This window comes from Geotrypetes seraphini, chromosome 1 (assembly GCF_902459505.1).
Source record: "Geotrypetes seraphini chromosome 1, aGeoSer1.1, whole genome shotgun sequence".
Taxonomy (NCBI): Eukaryota; Metazoa; Chordata; class Amphibia; order Gymnophiona; family Dermophiidae; genus Geotrypetes; species Geotrypetes seraphini.
In genome coordinates this window covers 212,532,348-212,554,456 of record NC_047084.1, presented here as the reverse complement: position 1 = coordinate 212,554,456, position 22,109 = coordinate 212,532,348, and the positions used below count along the sequence as shown (strand labels likewise).

General features: G+C 41.4%; 1 protein-coding gene across 5 annotated transcripts in view; it reads left to right on the top strand.

Moving 5' to 3' along the window:
• Positions 1-22,109, top strand: part of FIP1L1 (factor interacting with PAPOLA and CPSF1) — a 342,276-nt gene that overhangs the window by 278,115 nt on the left and 42,052 nt on the right. For 3 of the 5 annotated variants that reach the window (XM_033945458.1, XM_033945449.1, XM_033945439.1), the window contains exon 16: positions 12,502-12,525. The exons of the other annotated variants lie outside the window; for them this stretch is intronic. In XM_033945458.1, the coding sequence (XP_033801349.1) occupies positions 12,502-12,525 (24 nt within the window). The remainder of the gene's footprint in view (positions 1-12,501; positions 12,526-22,109) is intronic. 5 annotated transcript variants of the gene reach the window in all.

Below are 22,109 nucleotides of genomic sequence, written 5' to 3'. Positions count from 1 at the left end.
CTAAGGTGACAATGTCCTTTTCAACCAGATTGTAAAACACCGTTAAATGCGGATCCAAATTCCCTGGAGGATTCCAGGTTGACGGCCTATGTAGGCCAGTAAGCTCTGGGTCACTGGGTTTGTCTTGAAAGAATAATTTTAAATTGCATTTCCTAATGAGTTTATACAGACTTATCCTAGTGTCCAAGGGGTTGTAATTCGTGAAAGGGACGAAAGACAGCCCCTTGGATAAAACAGTCAATTCCATGGTGGATAGCCCCCTACTGGATAGGTTAAATACGTTATTGTTAATCACTGTCAGGGCTTCGGTGGACGTCTCCCCTTGGCAGTCCGGGGGCCTCCTTGTTTGTGGGAGGCCGTCCCTTGAAAATTTACAGAAGCAGAACGGGTTTGTATCGAACCTGATGTTGTAGAAGTGCTAGAATCAGTGCTAGAATCATCCCCTCCTGACCCACTCGATGTATGTGTGTACGTAGGTTTTTTTAACTGTCGGGAACGTTTATTGCGATCCATCCAGGGATAAACATATCCCCGGATGTAATCACCCTCGTCCCGTCTGAATTTACCTATTTTAGTTTTTTTAATATCTGCTCTGAAGACCTCCATTTCTTTCTTGAAATTATCCATCTTAGTGGTGAATTCATCTAATTGTAATGTGTTTTGTACTACAGCAACTTTGTCTTGAAAGTCAGTATGGTAGGTGTCTAGCTCTTGTTTGGTAGTATCGATAATCAACAACATTAAATCATGTGAACATTTATTTAAGATGGCATTCCACTTCTCTAAAAAATGAACATTGTCAAGAAATAACCTAGGCTCAGTACGCATCCGGAGCCCTCTGGGAATGCGTTTGGCTCTACAGTATTCAGCCAACGTAGCAGCATGTAATTCAGCTCTGATTGTCCGTTTCTGCAAAAATGCCAATTGGTCCCAATCTACAGTGGTGGTGGACACCTCATCCTGCGTAAACAGCTTAAATGATGACAAAATGTCATCTGCTTGTTGATCAGTGTATGTAAGTACAGTATCCCAACCGGTAGTCGCCATAAGTAACTGCCCCAGAAAGTAAGTTCTTGAAATTCAAAATAAACTGCTGGGGAATAAGGTCAAAAAAATGTTCCTGAAGGTCCAAATAATGTAATACAACAAATAAAGGAACCAAAAATACGCTTCAGATACCTTATTAACCTTGAGTGGTGCTCAGAAACCAAGATGGCATATAAAGAACTCAAAACTGGGGAAAACCCCTAAAGAGATTCTTATGATATCTATCATTGCACCAGTGTATGGTATAAAGGTACTGTAAACTCTTTGAAAATTATGTTCATAGCTGGTAATGTATCCAAAACTTGAATAGTCCAATATGGCTTTAAAGAGAGATAGCTAAACAGCTTAATAAGTAAACTTAGCTTGAATGTTCAACCCGCGATGGTACAGCTGGGTTCTGACGCGTTTCGCCCCTATGGCTTCACGGTGTGTGCGCATGTTTTTGAAACCACCAGCATTCAACATCCCCGGCTAAGGAAGCAACATATTTTACAGCAACGTACAGATTGCAACACTCAGGGTGTTGTATATTTGATTTTTTGTCCATGCAACATGTTATACGTGGGACACACCACCAGATGCATCAAGACCCGCATTATTGAACACCTCAGTAAAATCAGAAGAGGAGACATTAATGCCCCGTTGGTTCAGCATTGGCAATCTTCTTTTCATCAATTACAGGACTTAAAATTCGTTGTTTTGAAGGTGGCACACAGTAATAGAGGGGGCAATGTACAGGCTTGGCTTTGGAAGCAAGAACAGAGCTTCATTTTTCACTGGCAGACAGTGGCTCCTTCTGGCCTTAACAAGGAAGTAGAGTGGTGGGCGTTCCTCCACTAAATGGTGATTGACATTTCTCCCTGCATAAAAATCGAGAGCTCAGCTGAGCGCTCACGTTACAGGAAATTGAAAATCCATTGTTTCAGCACAGGTATTCCACCGGTAGCGTCGTTGACTTTGTTACTTACCTAATTTTACAAGTTGCCTTTTAGTAGTTAACTTAGTCATGCATCTTGTTCTTTTGTTTCATTTTTTCAGGACTGTTTCAAGTCGTGTTCATCTTTAGCTTGGCGGGTTCTCTGATGAAGCCATAGGGGCGAAACGCGTCAGAACCCAGCTGTACCATCGCGGGTTGAACATTCAAGCTAAGTTTACTTATTAAGCTGTTTAGCTATCTCTCTTTAAAGCCATATTGGACTATTCAAGTTTTGGATACATTACCAGCTATGAACATAATTTTCAAAGAGTTTACAGTACCTTTATACCATACACTGGTGCAATGATAGATATCATAAGAATCTCTTTAGGGGTTTTCCCCAGTTTTGAGTTCTTTATATGCCATCTTGGTTTCTGAGCACCACTCAAGGTTAATAAGGTATCTGAAGCGTATTTTTGATCCATTAGCCCTGACATCACAGCAGGTTGATTTGCTTTGGCCTTCCTCTTGCCCATATTGGAGGATTTCGATAACCCTGCTCCTCTTGGACTCCGAAGGGGCTCAAAAGGGGCAAGCCCCTTTAGCCACGCCCCTTCAGCTCACGATCTGAGGCTCGCGACCGCGGCTGGCCGGTGTTTTAAGGATCCGAAACAGAACCCTCTCAGCTGGCTGGATGGGTTAGCTGTCGTAGACTGCCTGCCCCGATGGAAAGTGCTTCAACAGCACTAGTGACAGGCACCTGCTGCGGCTGGCCGGTGTTTTAAGGATCCGAAACAGAACCATCTCAGCTAGCTGGATGGATTAGCTGCGGGACTGCCTGCCCCATGGAAAGTGCTTCAACAGCACTAGCTACAGGCTCCTTCCGCGGCTGGCCGGTGTTTTAAGGATCCGAAACAGGACCCTCTCAGCTGGCTGGATGGGTTAGCTGCGGGACTGCCTGCCCCAATGGAAAGTGCTTCAGCAGTACTAGCGACAGGCTCCTTCCACGGCTGGCCGATGTTTTAAGGATCCGAAACAGGACCCTCTCAGCTGGCTGGATGGGTTAGCTGCGGGACTGCCTGCCCCAATGAAAAGTGCTTCAACAGCACTAGCGACCGTACTCGGTTGACATTTGTTAGGCTTAGGGGGTACTTGGCTTGAAAAGGTTGAGAAACAATGCCTTAATGTACACTAGAGAATGACACGGTGGCGGTTTACCCGCGGCCACCGCATTTTAGCCGCGGGTCAACCGCCGAAAACGGGGAAGAAAACTAGCAGTCGCTGCGGCGACGGGGACAAGGCCATTCACCGCCCGCGCGGCGGTGAATGGTCTTGTCCCCGCAGTGAGGCATGAAGGATCGCGCGGTCCCCGCAGCTCACACCCGCCTGCCCAATCGATTCTAGTGTTTAGCCAGCTCTCTCCTTTCTCCTCACCTTAGTTTGTAGATTTTCTTTTTCGGCGACCCGCACGCTATCAGAGAGCCGTGCACCCGCTGCTGCTCAGTTTCGATCTTCTGCTCTGACGCAACCGGAAACAGGAAGTTGCAGCAGAGCAGAAGATTGAACACTGAGCAGCCGCGCGTGCGCGGCTCTTTGGGAAAGCGTGCAGGTCGCCGAAAAAGAAAACCTATAAACTAAGGTAAGGAGAAGGGAGAGAGCTGGCTAAACACTAGGATCGATTGGGCAGGCAGGTAGTGGCTGCGGGAACCGTGCGATCGCTAGTGTTCCCGGCTCAAATTGGAAGGAGGGAGTGAAAGGGAAAAGGATTCTGGGCCAAGGGGATGAAGTCGGAAAGAAAAACCCACAGCAGGAAAGAAAGGGAAGGACTGGCAGGTGAGCCAGATGCTAGAAGCAGGGGGGGGGGAAGAAAGAGGGGAAAAAGCTAGATGGGGTTGAAAAGAAGAGACACACTGGTATGGAAGAGGAAGATAGGGGAAATCTGGACACAGGAAGGTAACAGAAAGAGGGGAAATTGTGTGCATGGAGCATAGGGACAGAGACATAAAGGGGACATGCCATGGGGATGGTATATGGACACAGGGGGGGCAATGACAGATACATAGGGGAGATATTAGAAATGGAGAAAATAGGAGCACAGAAGCGAGATGGTTTGTGGGGATGGGACAGGGACCGAGCTTGCAGGCTCCAGTGGCTTGCACAAATTACATTGTAACGTGCCATGAAAATAAGAGGAAGGAAGGTAGATAGGCCACGCGAGAGGAGCTGAAGGGTAGTAGAAAGGAACAGATGGTAAAGGAGGGAGGGAAGGGTGGTGGAGGAAAGGAATAGAACAGACATTGAAGGAGGGTGGAGAGGAACAGACCCCCAAGGGAAATGTGGAAGACAGAGTGGGAAGAAGACAGATGCCAGACTATGCGGGAGCGGAGGGAAGAAGATGGGTGCTAGACCAATTGGGGGGGGGGGGGGGTTAAGGGAGAGGCAAAGTAACAGCAAATGGAAGACGCAGAGAGAAGACACACAGTGGATGGAAGGAATTCAATGAGAAGATGTGGAAAGCAGAAACCAGACAACAAAGGTAGAAAAAAAAATTATATTTATTTATTTATTTTTTGCTTTAGGATAAAATAGTATATTAGTTGTGTTGATAAAAATTTATAAACAAAGCCCTGCCAGCTGAACATCTCTTTCTCTAGTTCAGCAGCAGGAACTTTGATTTATAAGAAAGGAATAAGCTAAATATTACAGTACTAAGGCTTATATGGATGCAGCGGGGACGGTGACGGGGCGGTGAATGGGATGGCAGTGGCGGTGACGGGGCGGTGAAAGGGATGGCGGTGACGGTGACGGGGCGGTGAAGGGAACGGCGGTGACGGGGCGGTGCAGAGGATGGTGGGCCGGTGACGGGGCGGTGACGGGGATAGATTTTTTCCCCGTGTCATTCTCTAATGTACACCACTTCAATAGCTTCAGACTTGCAGGTACACTAAGTATTCTTCTGTATATGCAGATATTACTGTTCGCATTCCTTTTTCATGTTCATTAGAACAGTGTTTTTCAACCTTTTTTGGGCAAAGGCACACTTGTTTCATGAAAAAAATCACGAGGCACACCACCATTAGAAAATGTTAAAAAATTTAACTCTGTGCTTATATTGACTATATATAAAGTAATTCTCTTGAATAGGAATCAAATAAACACAAAGAAAGTATTTTATAATGCTGCCACCGCCAACAACACCGTTGGCGGCGGTGGCACTCAAGTGGCTAAAGAGCCGCAGTTTGCCGGCCTAGGGACAACACTGGAGGGTGGCCAGCTGTGCACCCCCTTGGGACGTAAACCCAGGGTGGGGCAGACCGCCCCCCCCCCACCCTGGTATGCCACTATCTGTACCTCACTCCCTCCCTATGACCAAAAATTCTCCTTTCTTCTATTCCCCGTGTACACAACCATCTCTTTCCCTCCCTTCCTCTCTCCAAAGTCCATGCCTTCTGTGTCCAAACACTCATTCCCTCCCCCACCTCAGCATCTCTTTCCCTCCCTTCCTCTCTCCCAAGTCCATTTCTTCTGTGTCCAAAAACGCATTCCCTCCCCCACCTCAGCATCTCTTTCCCTCCCTTCCTCTCTCCCAAGTCCATTTCTTCTGTGTCCAAAAACGCATTCCCTCCCCCACCTCAGCATCTCTTTCCCTCCCTTCCTCTCTCCCTCCCTTCCTCTCTCCCAAGTCCATTTCTTCTGTGTCCAAAAACGCATTCCCTCCCCCACCTCAGCATCTCTTTCCCTCCCTTCCTCTCTCCCAAGTCCATGCCTTCTGTGTCCAAAAACCCATTCCCTCCCCCACCTCAGCATCTCTTTCCCTCCCTTCCTCTCTCCCAAGTTCATGCCTTGTGTCCAAAACGCACTCCCTCCCCCCTTTTGTGTTCCGTGTTTGCCTACCAGCCCATCTTTGCAACTTTCTCAGCAAAACGAAGCTCAAGCCGCGAGGCTTGTCTTCTGCTTCCTGTCTGCCCTGCCGCACACAAATAGCCGAACGGAAGTATTCTCCGACGTCAGCGCTGACGTCGGAGGGCAGGCTTTGCTTAAGCCCTCCCTCCGACGTCAGCGCTGACATCGGGGAACGCTTGCGATCGGCTATATGTTAGCTGCAGGGCAGGCAGGAACAGAAGACGAGCCTCGCGGCTCGAGATGTATTGAACTCCGCGGGTCCCCCGTCCAGCTCTCTCCTGTCCACGTGGGGCGGACCGGCCATCTCCCTAGACTGGTGGTACTGCCCTGATGGCGGCCCTGACCGTACGGCACACCAGGCAACATCTCACGGCACACTAGTGTGCCGCGGAACAGCGGCTGAAAAACACTGCATTAGAACATATTAAATTAAAACTGAATTGCTGCATAAAGTCGTTAGAGAATTAGATGTTGAATTATTAACTTAATAAGGATAAAACAAAATTATATTTGTTAGGATGGTTTAACATTAATTGTGATACTATAGTTTTAACCATAAATAAGATTGATATTTCACTGACTAATATAATAAGAATATTAGGAGTTCACTTTGATTACAATTTTTCACTATTACCTCAGGTCAACCTGTTAATAAAAAAAAGTATTTTGGTCTTTTCTGGAAACTCAGAAGGATTAGAAAGTATTTAGATAACTATCAATTCCGCCTTATAGTACAATCTTTAGTTGTGTATCAATTGAACAATTTTAATGTCACCTTTATGATTGCCCAAAATTTATAAGAAAACCTCCAAACTCTATAGAAGGCAGAATACTTTATAAATTCTATTATATATTATTTAAAATACATTTTGGAGAAACTCCAGATTATATGCCTCGACTCTTTAATTTTTCTAATAATCCTTCTTTGAATCTGAGAAATAATGACACTTTTCAGTATCCAGTCATTAAGAATATAAGATACAATAGATCTTTTAACTCCACATAAACATATCAAGCAGCAAAACTTTGAAAAACTTTACCTTCTAATATTAACCAGCAACCTAATTTTAAGATTTTCAAAAAAGACCTAAATACCTGTCTATTTCAAGAATTTGTTATTAATAATTCCTAAATATTGTAATACTATTTAATAATTTGTATCATCATAATTATTTATGTAAATCACTGTAAACTTCATGGCAGTATTCGTGGACAGTCTGTTCCAACGAGCCTATCCTTACCCTCTGAGTCTGAAAAGACTTCTAAGATAATTGGAATCCTGCTAGATTCCACACTTTTCTACGAACCCCAAATCTCCATACTCTGGGGGAATAAACTTTTTTACAGTTTAAAGCAATTAAGACTGATTAAACCTTATTTCTACAACAATCATTTTGCAATTCTGGTTCAAATGCTAGTCCTATCACAGCTAAACTACTGCAATTCACTCTTAAGAGGGCATAGCTTTCTCTCAAATGTACAAGTTCCAAATGATTCAAAACAGTGCAATCAGACTGATCTTCAGCTTTAAAAAATATGACCCCCATCTCTGCTTATTACCGTATGCTATACTGGCTACTTATAAATGCTTGAATCTTATTTAAGCTTTCCTGCACTAAACACCAACTCACCGGAACAAATAATCCACCTGTTTTAACCTAGATAATGACCTGGGGACAAATGTTTCCCCGTGTGAACTCATTTTCCCATCCCCACTAGTTATTTTCTTGTCCCTGCCCCATTCCTGCAAGCTCTGTCCTCATCTGCACAAGCCTCAAACATTTTAAAATCATAAGTGTTCAAGGCTTGTGCGGTTATGGCAGAGCTTACAGGAATGGGATGAGAAAATTGAGTTCCTGCGGGAACGGGGACAAATTTGTCCTGGTATCATTCTCTATTCTAAACCTCCATCTTCACCTCAACTAGGATCAACAACACCCTCCAGCTGTTCATCCCCTCAGCCAAGGGAGTGAAATATAAACAAATATTCAATGTTCTTTTCACCAGAACCTGGAACGTCCCATTATTAAGAACAGAACTGAACTACCTCACCTTCAGGAAAAGACTGAAAACATACTTTTTTGATAAATTCCTCTATGCCTACTCTTCAAACCTGGCATTGGCAACTATCCTCACCTCTTGCCCATTGTTCCTTAATCCATGGCACACCTGTAACCATCTCTTCCCTGCAACTGTACACAGTCTTCCTCTATAATATTGTATCTCCTCATCCCTAAGTCTGTCTAGCCCCCAGAGCAGCAAATCTGTCCTTCAAGCTTTGGACAGCATCTTGCAACAATGTAACCTTCCTCTTCATTGTAATGTAACTATTTCCCCATGTCCCTACATGAGCTTCTTATCTTGTAAATCATCTTGATAAGTGCAATTCAGAAATTCTGATTAGATAATGAAAAAGGAAATGTTGAAAAAAAAAAATGTGAAGTACTACTATGATGTAATTTGTCAGATTTCTTGGAGCGTATTGCCAAGCAAACTATCATCATAAACCCTGTGTTTAATGCTGGCTTTCTAATTCTAATCAAAAGGCAGCTTTGTATTTTTATTCCAGTAACCTGGAGATCAGCATAAACTCATCTAGAAACTTGCTAATAGTGTTGAAAACAGTTAAAATACATAAAAGTCTAGGAAAAAATAGATCCATATTATTACTATGTGAATGTCAAACTGTATAAATGATACATCCTTTACTTATTCTGTTAGTGCAAGAGTGAGTGTGCATGCATGTTTGTATAACTAACTACAGATAGGACAAATGTATATATTTATGTAAGTACAAAATAAAAAAAGAATCCAGGAGCATAAAATATGTGAATTCATTAAAAACTTTGTTAAAGGTGGAAAATATACTGGCATATCTTGAATATTCATTCCATAACTGTTTGTGTGTCATGCATCTGGACACTTGAAAGGTCATAATTCCTGCAGAGCTTGTTGATCTTCGGGATAAATCTTTTCAGACAAAAAATAATTTATAAAATTAACTCTGCTATTGAGACCAGCTGTGAAAAAGTTATCACAGGTATTAGATCATTTATCCAAAATACTTGGGACCAGCCATATTTTGATTTTTATAATTTTTCAGATTTTGGAATGGCCATGCTAAGTCTGAAAAGACAGACCATATTCTTCAGTTAGCCATTGTACAGATACACCATGATCAAGCTTCTTCAATACTTCAAATTTCTGTGCTACTGACAGAGATAAACACTTCCTTTTCTGCTTCTCACTGCCACCCTGAGTGGAATCTGCAGTCCTCTTTGCCATTTTTCCAGTCCTCCAACTTGAATTGTGCACATAACTGGAGAAACACACACACCTGTGTTGGTTTCAGCATGCGTCATGTCGGGGAAATTGTCTACTTCCAGTTCACATCGAATTTCGGATAAAGGATCTTGTACCTGTAGTCATTTTCTGTTGTTTGTTATGTTATAACAAGATTTCTGTTTTGTTATGTATGTTCTCCAAGAAAAAGCAAGCATAATAGTCTCACATGTGGATGACGTAATCCATGGAACCCAGTATGGACACAGCAAAGTGTCGATAAAGGATAAGCTGGTGCACTCCAGCTCGACATTCAGCAGTAGAGTCATCACAGACCCACTCAGTGTATCGTCATGGGTAGAGGAATTATCTCCTTCCTCAGACCATCAACCTCCATCTCGACGCACATATGACATTCCTTTCAGCGCATACCCCTTGACTCGCCAAGTAGTCTGAGTCAGATATCTTCAACCATTCAGATGAGGATTTGTTGGAATACTCAGCAGAAGAATCCTGTAGTATAGCTTCTGATCCTTTCTCTCAATGACACAAGTTACCAATAGAAAGTTTATTTTTTACTGGATTTGTAAAGCAGATGGGGCACATTTTGCCCATCAAGGTTGAAACAGAAGAGGTGCCTCACTCTGAACTATTTGAACTTCTTGACTTTGAAGCACCATCAAACAACTGTATTAAGATTCCTTTGAATAGAGTCATGAAAGATATCTTTTTTAAGAACTAGGAGAATTCCATCAGTCCAGGTAGGTTCTAAAAAGATAGACAGAATGTATAGAATTCAAAAGTGTCCTGGATTTGACAAAACTCAACTTCAGCTTTCTGCATTAGCTATAGAATCTGCACTCAACAGTTCATGTAGCTCATGATCTTACACTTCTGCTCCTTCAGGAAAAGAAGCCAGGACATTTGGCTCTCTTACCAAGCGTATTTTGCAATCATCTATGCTCATTAATAGAATTATGGACTACCAGTTTTGCATGTCCATTTATTTTAAATTCTTACTTAAACAACTGATAGAGTTTGAGGAATTCTCCCTCCAGACAAACTGAAACAGTTTAGGTTTGAGGATTTATGATGGAAATTATAATTCACCATTTGGCTTGGCTTAGAGTGTCTGATCTGGAATCTTTGGTGCAAGAACACCTTTCAAATGTTCCTTGTAAGGGAGATTACCTGTTTGAGGATAAATTGGAGAAACTGAAGATAAGATCAAAAAAACACACTGATCTTATGACAACTTTAAACCACACAGCTTGCAAAAAAAATAATAGGCTTTTAATTGGACTTTAAAAATTAAGTTTCTGTTCTGAGATAAAAAGGTAGGAAATTCCATAAAATTGGAGCCATACCTGAAAAGGATGAGTTTCTATGAGTATTGAGAAATAGTTGCCTATGAGAAGAACAAAGGGTTCTTTGTGGGGCATATTGAACCAAAAGATTAAACAAAAAAGAAGAAAGACCTAATGATTGATTCTGAAAAGTATGTATATTGTATTTAAAAAGAATTTGAAATGTGACCGGAAGAATATGCTCCACTTTTAAGAGAGGAGTAACATGGTCAGATTTTGAATGGTTGTACAAACATTTCACTGCAGTGTTTTCTACGAGCTGTAATCTTTGAATCTGATAATTTGGAAGACCTATAAGAATGGAATTAAAATAATGTAGTCTAGATAATACCAAAGAATGAAGAAGGATGCTGAGAGAACCTCTGTAAAGAAATGAGTGAATAGAACTAATGTGACAGTAAAAAATGACAAGGAAACTACTTTAGAAATATGGTATTCTCCAAGGATAGCAAGCATATATTCTCACAACCCGCCCACCTCCTCTTGTTGGCTTCCTTGCTTTGTCACTGAACTGATGGCCCCACGAGCTGATATCAGGTGGGAAGGCACTGGCACACTCACAGTGTGGGCACTGCCTAAAGATTTGAAGTGACATTTACTTGGCAATGACCTTATCAGGTTCCGTAGATAATGTCATCCACATGTGAAAATATATGCTAGCTCTCTTTGGAGAACACCTGCTACAGGTAAATATCTTTGCCATATTATGATATAATATTGAATGCTTGATTTCTCTTTATTATGAATTTTACCAGTAATCAAAAAGAAAGCAAGACTTCAAGAAAGTATGGAACAAGCATAGGGGAATTCTTTATTGTGTGCTTGATACCTCAGACAGGATAGACTCTAAAGGAGAGCTTTCTAAGTTTGTTCTAGGAATTCCACAGCCAGTTGGGTTTTCAGACTATCCATTATGAATGTGCATGAGAGAGATCTGCAAACACTGCTTCCCTTATATGCAAATTTATCTCATGCATGTGGATATTCTAAATTCTGTATGTTTGGCATCAGTTGAAATTGAAGATTTTTTATTTATCATTGGCATAAGTAGGTCATAAACAGTTCATTTGCAGACTTCTTCAGATTTTCCATTCACTTTCCATGTCCACTTAGTAGTTGTCTCCTTTCAAAGACTGGACACCAATTTTATTGTTGATTGTACTGATACTCATCCAACTGAATTTTAAACACTAATCCAGATTTTAAAAATCTTATTTTCATCCAAGTAATACAGTGTACTGAAAGAACCAAATGTTGTTTTATTTTTTTTGAAGTGGCAGACATGAAAAATAACTTTTTTTAAAAGATGTTTCATCCTATTGGCAAGAAAATATGTATACAGCTGTTTTATGGCTTTATATTTTTAATGAAGTTAAACATTTGTAAGTAAAAATCAGACTGTTAATTGGAAAATGAAACATTTGGTTTATGAAACGGTTATAAAATTGGATTCAGCTTTAAACTTTTTTTAGATATCTGAATATCTAATAATTGAAAAGTCCTTTCCTTATGATAGCTCATCTTGTTTGCTTTTGCACCTTATCGCACTCAGTAATTCTCATACCGTGAGGTAATACATTTTTCCAGCCTCTGGAACAAATAAGTTAGAGCTATTGCATGTGTTTGTCAGCAGGAGATACCTTTTTTAGTGAACAGCTACTATGGGTGTGTAGACTTAACAACTCACTAATGCACCTATCTATTGCCCAGGTTTCCTTTTGGATATATGTAGATTGGGCACTTTGCTTAGTAACTTGGCTGTGGATTCAGGGTTGATAAAATGAGGCAGATTAACTTCTGATGTGTATCAAACAAACCTTAGAGGTATCTAGTTTATTAAACATTTCTAGGCAAGTAGCTTAGCTAAATGTATCTGGTACATTTGGCAGAAATTGCTTTATAAATTTAATAGTTTTTAAGTAAGCAGCATGTAGATGATGTTTAATAAGTTTGGTGTTGAATGGAAGATCTTTTTTTTTTCTTTAGAGTGGCTGGTGGTCAGTTGAAAAGGTAAGCTATAGCACACATAATTAAGAATGTTTTAGTCAATTCAAATCTGTTAATAAATCACCAGAAAAGCCAATGAATAAGTGAATCAGTTAGATTAATTAGTTTCTATTTTTATCAAGTAAATAATGTTGCCGATTCATTTTTAATAAGCAAATTTAATGCCTAGATTTTTTTGTATCTTTTTGTATACACTAATTGCTATATCGAACTACTATTGTAAGTAATTTATATAAATTTCTAACTCTTTGACAGATAAGGAAAATGCAAGTAAAGTCCATGTCTAAATGCTTATCCTAGAATACTTTCTTTCTCTACATATACCACTGCTTTAAAAATACATAACTTGTACATTTAAAATGCATTGTTTACTTGCCTTTGTTTAACAAAACCCTTTCCAAGTTTTAAGTTCAATGTAGGACTTCTTAACCTCTTTTTAATTATCTCCACATATAAATAGCATTTACACATGTGGATTACTTGAACTTGTATGTATAGGTGGTGGTTTCATCACTGGGATGCAGATATTTTAAGGGGGGGAATAGCATAAATCAACTTATAGATTGCATAGCCATGAGGATCTATGCAGTTTGCAAAAGATTATCCTATAATCACAACTAAAACTCTTAGAGAAATTGGGTGGGCCAAAATATACACAGCACAGATTTTAAAAAGTGCTTGTTTCACACAATTTAAAGGAATAATTCTCCTTAATTTTCCATTATTTGTTTCTGTGTCAAAAAATTGCTACCTCACTACTTAATCGATGGTATTTAGATGTGTATATCTGTAAAATGAGATCATCTACACATACAGTATATACTTGTTGGCAGGTACAAATGAAAGCTGCATTTGCTACTTTCACATGTAAGTGCAAGCATGCAAATACACATGCATTCCTGTTCCTCCTTATTTGTATTTTACAAAAGGTTCTGCCATTTGGGAGAGCCTTTTGTAAAACACCTCTCGATTTGAGCACATCTGGACCTGAACTTCTCAATTCTCATGTCACTATTCCATATAAGATTGAACTTCACGTTTAAATAATTTGGTCCAATTGGTCTAAAGTCACATTGTTTAAGAATCTATCCTGTTGCAACAAGATTTTTTTCCTCCTGTTTCCTAAGTGCACAATAACTTTGTTTCAAGCGAATATGTGAACAGTACTCGAAATGTAACAGCCATTTCAGTGAAATCATACTTACAGTAGACTGAAACATGTGAAGTTGCATGGAATTTCTGCAATAATGATTTCAAAACTATGCTAAGAAAATGGCAATATGTTGATCAGAGACCAACCCTCTAGGAGGCTATTTAGAAAATGTGCATGAAGTTTATTAATTGCAAATTAAAGGATACTGTATCTTTACCTCCAAATCTCTGAATACTTTCCTGCTCAACCATTTGAGAGGTGAAAAAGGCACATCAGACTCAGCTGCTCTCAGAGTAGTAGTAAATGCTATTAGTGTAGTACTGTGAGCTGTCCATTTATGTTCTTGGTAGTCTCTCACACAGTCCTACGACAAGGTCTGCAAATGGGTATCTTATGGTATTACCCTCATTATAGCCCAGACTTACTGTTGTATTTCAAAACAGACAAACCCAAAGTGCTTTAAGCACCTCTTAAACTGATATGTTTTTTTAAGGGGGATAAGGAGATAGGAGGCCGATGAGGAAAGAAATAAGATATACTTGAAAGATTAGAACAAAGTAAAACATTAGAAATTAGACTTTTTCAGATTAATGTTAATAATGGAGTTTATTATTCATAAGTAAGGCCAAGGAATTAGGTAGTTGAGCTGAAAGCAGTCCTTGCTCAAAAAAGTGTATAAAATCCAGGATTACTTTGTGAGATATTAGATTCTGGTTATTATATTTGGAAAGGATTTGCTTAGTACAGAGTTTCGCAAACTAGTTTCTGCAGAACCTAACTCTCTTCAGAAGTTCTGCAAATAATAGCAATAAAATATTTTCTATTCAGTGGTATAATTATGAGGGGGCCTGGGCTCCCTCACTTTGGGCGCAAGCCCCCTCCAAATTGTGGCACCGATAGAATGACTGGCAGGGATGCTCAAGCCCTACCAGCCAAAGAGGTCCACTCACCAAACCTCCTTCCCACACATGTGCCACCTGAGCAGCGAGGAAGTTGGAAGTATGCTGCAGCTGAAGACGCCAGCATTCCTGCATGTGTTTCGTTTTTAGCAGCTTGTGTGAGAGTGCTGGTGTCAGTGCTCCCAAATATGCTTGGGAAGAGGCTCAGGCAGCAGACTTCTGCTGGCAGGGCTTGGGCATTTCCACCAACAACTGAGCAGATGTGCATGGCCCCCCCATCCCCAAATGAACATCTGCCTATGCCCCTGTTTATATTGCATAAATTGAAGGTTCCTTGGTATGTGAAAATAATATTTTAAGGGTTCTGTCATAGTAAAAAGTTGGGGAATCACTGGGTTAGTAATTCTGTTAATGAGCTGATAATCTGTCTCAGAAAATTGAAAGAATTAGAAATATATGCCTGCCTTTATTAAATGTTGATTGCATGCGTTATTAAAGTATGTTGTTGTATTGTTCATGCAATGAAATAAGGCAGGCATTGAATATTTGGATGATTCAATTAGATTATTTTTCACAACTCAAAGGAGCCTATCCATAGTTATACAGTTTTTGCCATGTTCAAAAATCTTTTAATAAACTGTGGGATTTCAAAATCTATACTGCATTTACAGATTTAGGGTGTTATTTTACTAAGGTTCGCTAATAATTAGCACATGCTAAATGACATGCAGCCATTAGGAATATAATGGGCTGTAAGGCATTTAGCATACCTTAGTTAAACGACCCCTTAGTTTATTTAGAGACTCGATATGCCACTTCTTACATGATTTGTTTCAGAATTTTCCCCTTAAAATATCTCTTTGTTTATTGTGCAGATTTTATGATATACCCTTGGCTAAATTGCCATGCTGACGTCTTGACACATAAGATGTTAGTGTTAATGTTTAATATCAAGTTCCAAAAAGAGTCGCACCAATGATCTGGGCTCAGAGATAGTGGCATTGGTAAACATAACAAGGATCAGGGTGTCATTGTAAAGAAATGATCTCTTCTGTCCAAAGTGCTGAAACAGCTTCCAGATTGCATACAATCTCTCAATCAGAAGTGGGTCTCCTACCAGCGAAAAAGCAGAAGATAGCATCTATAAAGATTTTAGGGACTAAAGCAGATTAGCTATCACCTTCCTTTCTCATGTGGCTGCATCTGCTCAAACTAGGCTACACTATGTGCATTGACACAGAGGGTCTCTCCTGGACTGTCTGCCACTCTACATGCTGGAAACCCTATTGCTGCAGTGGGCTTAAGATCAAATCATTGTTTTCCTCCTCCTTTCCCTGTGCTGTCAGAGAAGTATGAATACTCTCTCAATACTGCAGCTTTGGGTGGCAAATCAACTAGAGAGGTATCCATAGATTGTGTCATTGGAGGAAGAAATCTGGTGCCAGAATTAAGTGTAACATCTAGTTCTGGGGAAAAAGCATCCCCCACTGAGGCAGAACTAGATGCAATGTGAATGCCTCAAAATGATCATTCTTTGGCCCCAAACCACTACAGACTTTCCTGTGGAATAAGTTTTGCTTTTAACTTTTCTCTTGATAGTTTCTGAAGGAAGAAAACAACAAGCAGCAACTCAAGCAAGTGAGCTCTGCCCACTCCCTCCCTCCTTCCCACCCAGCCTGTCTTAAAGATCACAAGAACTTTCCATGCTTTTAAATCACTCTGGGTTTTTTTCCTGTTATTTAGGCTCAGACTTTTTAGTTAGTTAGTTTACTCAGACTTTGAAAAAGAGCTTCTGGCTAATCAGAGGATTTATCAGATATCTATATTTTCAGGGGTCACCAAGAAGGCAGAGGAGGAATTATGTACCAGATAACCATCTGATCCTTGTCCACTATTAAATAGTATGTCTCCATAAAAGGATATGACATATCTGCATTTCTTATCAAATTAGCAAAAGAAACATGGAATATAATAAACTATCCAATAAGAAATGAAACCAAGAACCAATATGTTTGGTTTCTTAAAATATTTAAAAGTGATGAGATTGAGAGAGCTGTAGTCTCCATACACAGATTGCTTTAGAACTTTCAAACAAAAGTCTGACAGAATCTAGTTTCTGTTTTACTTTTCAAGAGAATTGATGCAAAATACACTTTTCAACCTGTTTCTGGTTTTAATAAGCCTAAGATAAAAATTAGAAAAAGGAAGAGGTTGAAAGGATTTTTTAGTACTCTAGGTAAAGATCCTAAGATGTTAGTCCAGATAGAAAAGAAGACTTTTTCTGTATGATAGTACATAGTATAAAAGATGCAGTTAGTGCGTGATACATTTCCAGAAGAACCAAGATAAAATATTCAGAAATAGTTGAGGTAGGTCCGCGCTAATCATCTCATCACATAAATTTGTATCCGATACACCATCTAGAGCTTCAGCCCAGGGGCCAGCAGCCTGTGGGGGTTTTTTAGGGGGGTATTCATTCCTTTCTGCTCTCTCTCACCTTTGTTAAACATTTTGGGCTCAATATTCCAAGGATTTATACTCCTAACTTTGAGGATTATGATCATAACTAGAAAATTTACTAGTGCTGATTACATATTTTACTCAAAAGTTCATTAAAGGGTCAATATTCAAAGTGATTTAACTGGTCAAAAATGGCGCCTAAAGATAGCTTCTAAGTTTGGCTGAAAATAGGGGACAAACTTAGGAGGCTAACTTAGGAGCATAAATTCGGGAGCTCAGCATTTTCTAAATATTGGATCATTTACCTTTGCTAGCAGGGATGCCCAAACCCCGCCAACCTAAGAGCTCCGCAACCTGAACTGCCACTGGTTTGAAGAAGTTGACAATGTGCCTTATAACTGCTGACACCAGTATTCCTCTCCTATGCTCAGTTCATGCATGTGAATTGAGCATGTGCAAAGAGTGCCCATGCAATGCTGGTCCAAATGTTCATTCTCGCTCAGGTAGACTATTGCAACTCCCTATAGGTGGGAATAGGCACAATGCAGCTCTATAGACTTCAACTCATCCAAAATACAGCAGTTAGACTAATCTTCAGGCTCAGGAAGTTTGACTCTGTGACAGAGTACTACCAGAGACTCCAATGGTTGCCCGTGGCCTCTCAGATCTCCTTCAGACCATCTTGCATCTTATTCCACATCCGCAACAATCACTCATTGGAAGAACTTATTCAGCTATTCTCCAAACACTATTTCACATCAACCTGAATCATCAACAGATTGCAGATGATCCTCCCTTCACCAAAAGGAAACAAGTACACGGACAACTTCAATTCCCTGTTGGGCAGCCCCCCACCCGCACCCATGATTTCACTACTTCTTCAGCCACACCAATATCATATATAATAAAATGCTAGAGCGTGCATGCGCTCTCGAAAATTCGTGCGGTGTGGCGCCGTGAGGTGTGCTTCTGTGGCAACATTCTAACCTCACGGCGCATGCGGGGGCTGAAGGCGCGCGACTGTGCTCTCTCCCTGTCCTCGGCGCGTCACCGCCCGCCCTCACTCACCGCTGCCTCTCACTCGCTGCCTGCCCGCGTCCTCGCCGTGTCACCTCACTCGCCGCTGCTGATCCTTTTCAGAGCAGCCTGCGATCATGGCCGGCTTTAAAGAACCTTGCAGGCCGCTCTCCAAGCTCAGAAGAATGCTCCCTCTGACGCACGGGATCGGGTCAGAGGGAACGTGCTACCGAGTTGGAGAGCAGCCTGCGAGGTTCGCTAAAGCCGGCCACCACGATCGCAGGCTGCTTTGAAGAGGAGCAGGCCAGAAGATGCCGGGATGGAGGGGAGGGTAAGAAGGGGATCAATACCGGGAGCCAGGGGGAGAGGGAAAGGGAAAGGGGGCTGCTTTGGGGGGAGGGGTGTGCTGGGGGAGACAGAAGGGGCCATGGATAGGGAGAGGGAAAGGGGGCTGCTTTGGGGGGGAGGTGTGCTGGGGACAGCTTTGCTCTGGGAGGAGACAGAAGGGGCCTTGGAGAGATAGGGAGAGGGAAAGGGGGCTACTTTGGGGGGGAGGTGTGCTGGGGACAGACAGCTTTGCTCTAGGAGGGAAGACAAAAGGGGCCATGGTGAGACAGGGAGAGGGAAAGGGGGCTGCTTTGGGGGGGAGGGGTGTGCTGGGGGGAGACAGAAGGGGCCATGGAGAGATAGGGAGAGGTGTGTTGGGGACACCTCTCCCTATCTCGGGGGGGGGGGGAAGACAGAAGAGGACCATGGAGAGACAGTTAGGGAAAGGGAAAGGGGGCTGCTTTGGGGGGAGGTGTGTCCTGGGGGCAGACTGCTTTGCTCGGGGGGGGGGAGACAGAAGGATACAGACAGCGGCCAAGGAGAGAGAGATAAAGAAACACAGACAGACAGACACATCTATTCTAGCACCCGTTAATGTAACGGGCTTAAAGACTAGTTTCTGTTATAATAAGTGTTATCCTACATTGTCATGCTACAAGCAGCAGACTCCACCCCATCAAATGCTCAGTCAGAAATAAAGGGATAAGAAACCACAAAAACAGCAAGCTGAAAGCATTTTTTTTTTTGACTCACCATAGTCACTTTACTTAACCTGCAACAACTTGCCCTATCTAATCTAATCTTCTTACAAAAAGAAGTGAGAGGAGCAGAGAGAGGCAAGGAGAGAAGGGGAGGAGAAAAGAGCCTATCTGTCAGATGCTGATTTTTATTTTTTTTTAAAATCTAAGAATGGATTCTTATCACAACAGGCTAGGGTAGTAGGTGTTGTTAAGAGCGGTTACAATTGTGGTTACCAAACCTATCCTTGGGAAACTCCAGCCAGTCAGGTTTTCAGAATACCTACAGTGAATATCGTGAGTTTGATTTTCATAATTGCCTCCATTGCATGCAAATCTAACTAATGAATATCCATTGCAGTCATCCTGAAAACCTTACTTGCTGGGGATCTCCCAGGACAGGTTTGGGAGCCAGTGGGTTATAGATTCAGCTTTCACTTGTTCCTTCCACTCCCACCCACACATATGGTAGACCCAGTCATCCAGTTTAGATCTGCAACAGAAAATTCCAAGTTTTGTTTGTCTTGTTGTTCTGCTCAAATTTTTTTTTTTTTTTTTTTTAATAGTCTCTTTATTGAGCAGCAGGTAAATAACTAACAATAGTCAAAAACAGCACTCAGAACAAATACAAAAGTTTGCAATAGAATACGCCAAAGTATAAAACCAGAACTACAAGTAGTAACAACATAAATCATCAGGCGCAACTGCACAGAAAGGAGTAAGTGCTAAACAAAGAGTAAAAGTTTCAATACCCATTGCCCAACAGAAAGTTTTTCATATTTCCACCCAGCATCCACCCTCCATCCCAACCCCACCTACCTCCCTCCTACACCCCCAGTGTGTGTGTGAACCTAGAAATATGTTGGTTCACAATGACAGTGTGAGGCCTAATCGAGCTAGCAAAGAGAGACAAAGGAAGAAGAGAAAGAGAAAAGAAGGAGAACAACAAAGAGAGGACAGAAGAAAGGGAAATAATCCCAGAAGGTTCCCCGAGCAGAAATTATGAATTAAGGAGAAGACTCCTTGCCCTGTGCAGTAACGAAGCCCAATACACCTCCCAGATATCCTGAAACTTCTCCCAGCTACCCAGCATCCTACCCGAAACAGCTCTACGCTCAATCAGAGCCAGTTCAAAAATAAACTGTTTCCATTGGCCCACAGAAGGAGTAGTTGCCACTCGCCAGTACACCAAGATCACCTTCTTAACCAATAATAAGGCCTTAGATACCAAGAGTCTGTGGCCACTAGTGAAGTCCCCCAGATCACGCTCGACAAAAAAGGGCAAGCTGGGGCGAGCAAACAGGAGAGAGGGCAACAAGGACATGAGAAAAGCCCACACCCGAGACCAGAAACTTTGAATATTGGGGCAGGTCCAAAATAGGTGCCCCAACGTGGCGTGGCCCTGGCCACACTTGAGACAATCTGCCCGTATGGCAAACCCCGCTCAAAACGCCTGCCAGGGAGATATAAAAGCTCTATGAAAAAGCTTGAATTTCTGCTCCCTGTGAATCATATTACAGGACACCCCTGCCAAGTGCAGGAACCCATGAGAGAGAGCGGCAGGATCTGTGTCAGTGGCTAAATTCACTCTCCAAGCCCTCGCCAACCTATGAGAGAGTGTATCAGGGCACAGAGTCAAAAGAAGAGAAGTATAATAACTTAACTGTGGCGCAGCTGGCTCCCACATTGCCGTTAGAGCTGAACTAGCAAAGCCTGATACATAATGTTGGAGCTGTATATACCCAAACATATATCCAAAGAGTCCAAATCATAGAGAGACATAAGCTCTGAGGAGTGAGAATACGCCCATGTTCATGAAGGACATCACCCACCCACTTAAGACCCTTAACGTACCTAGCACGGAAAGTACAGGTCTCGCTCCCCGGGACAAAATCCGGATTCCGTTGTGCTCAAATTTTATATGTTTCATGCTTTTTGATAGGTAGTCTTTTATTTATATTCTTATTCTAGCTATTTGTTTGTCCCCTGAGGAAAGCACTTCCTGAGTGCCAAAACTGGGACTAAAAAAATTTTATACTAATAAACTATACTATTGGTTGTTTTGGACATCTCGCTTGCCTTTTTTGTTTGTTTGGTGTATGTTGAGGCAAGGTACATTCCCCTTTTCTGCTGTATTGATTCCCATTATTTCATCATCACAGAGAAGACAAGTGAACTGTGTCGCCTTATAAATCTCTTGGAGGTTCAACAAATTATTCTAAAAATCGAAAATCCAGGATGAATTCTCTGTCAACTATTCTTGTTTCTTTAACAAGGAGATTTTCTGTGTTCACTTAACCTGAAAGATCCATACATTCAAATACCTATTCAGTGAAGCCTCTGCTAATATCTTTGTTATAGAGGTGACAATGAATTTGATATACCACTTTTCTTTGGTATAACCAAAGCAGTTTACATAGTATATCCAGGTACTTTATCTGTCCCTTGTGGGCTCACAATAAGTTTGTAACTGGGGCAGTGGAGGCTTAAGTGACTTGCCTAGGGTCACAAGTTGCTGCATTGTACAACTGAACCCAATTCTCCAGGTTCTCAACCCATTATTTACAGTGGTAAATAGTAGAACATTATGTTTATACTAACTGTTTGGCTAGTTGTTTAGATAGTTGAAACTGTCACAGCCCAAACTTCAGACCACAGGCCTGGCTACTTCACACAGTCGGTGGCAATTCCAGATAATCAATGTCAGGGCCATATCCAGCCACCAGCACTGGATTTCAAGGTTAAAGTTAGCTGCCGCAGACTTAACCAGCCAAGCTGATATTCTTCAAGGCAGGAGTCTCCAAACTTTTCGCCCCGAGGGCCACATTGGGTACTTCAGCACTTTTCAGTGGGCTGTAGTAAAATAAATAAATAAATAATTCTAGATATTAGTTTTATTAAAAGCTGAAAATTTTATAAACTAATTACAGAGTATGTGAGATTAAATTATCGTATATTAATGACAACAAACACTACCAGCAAATTCTCATATTT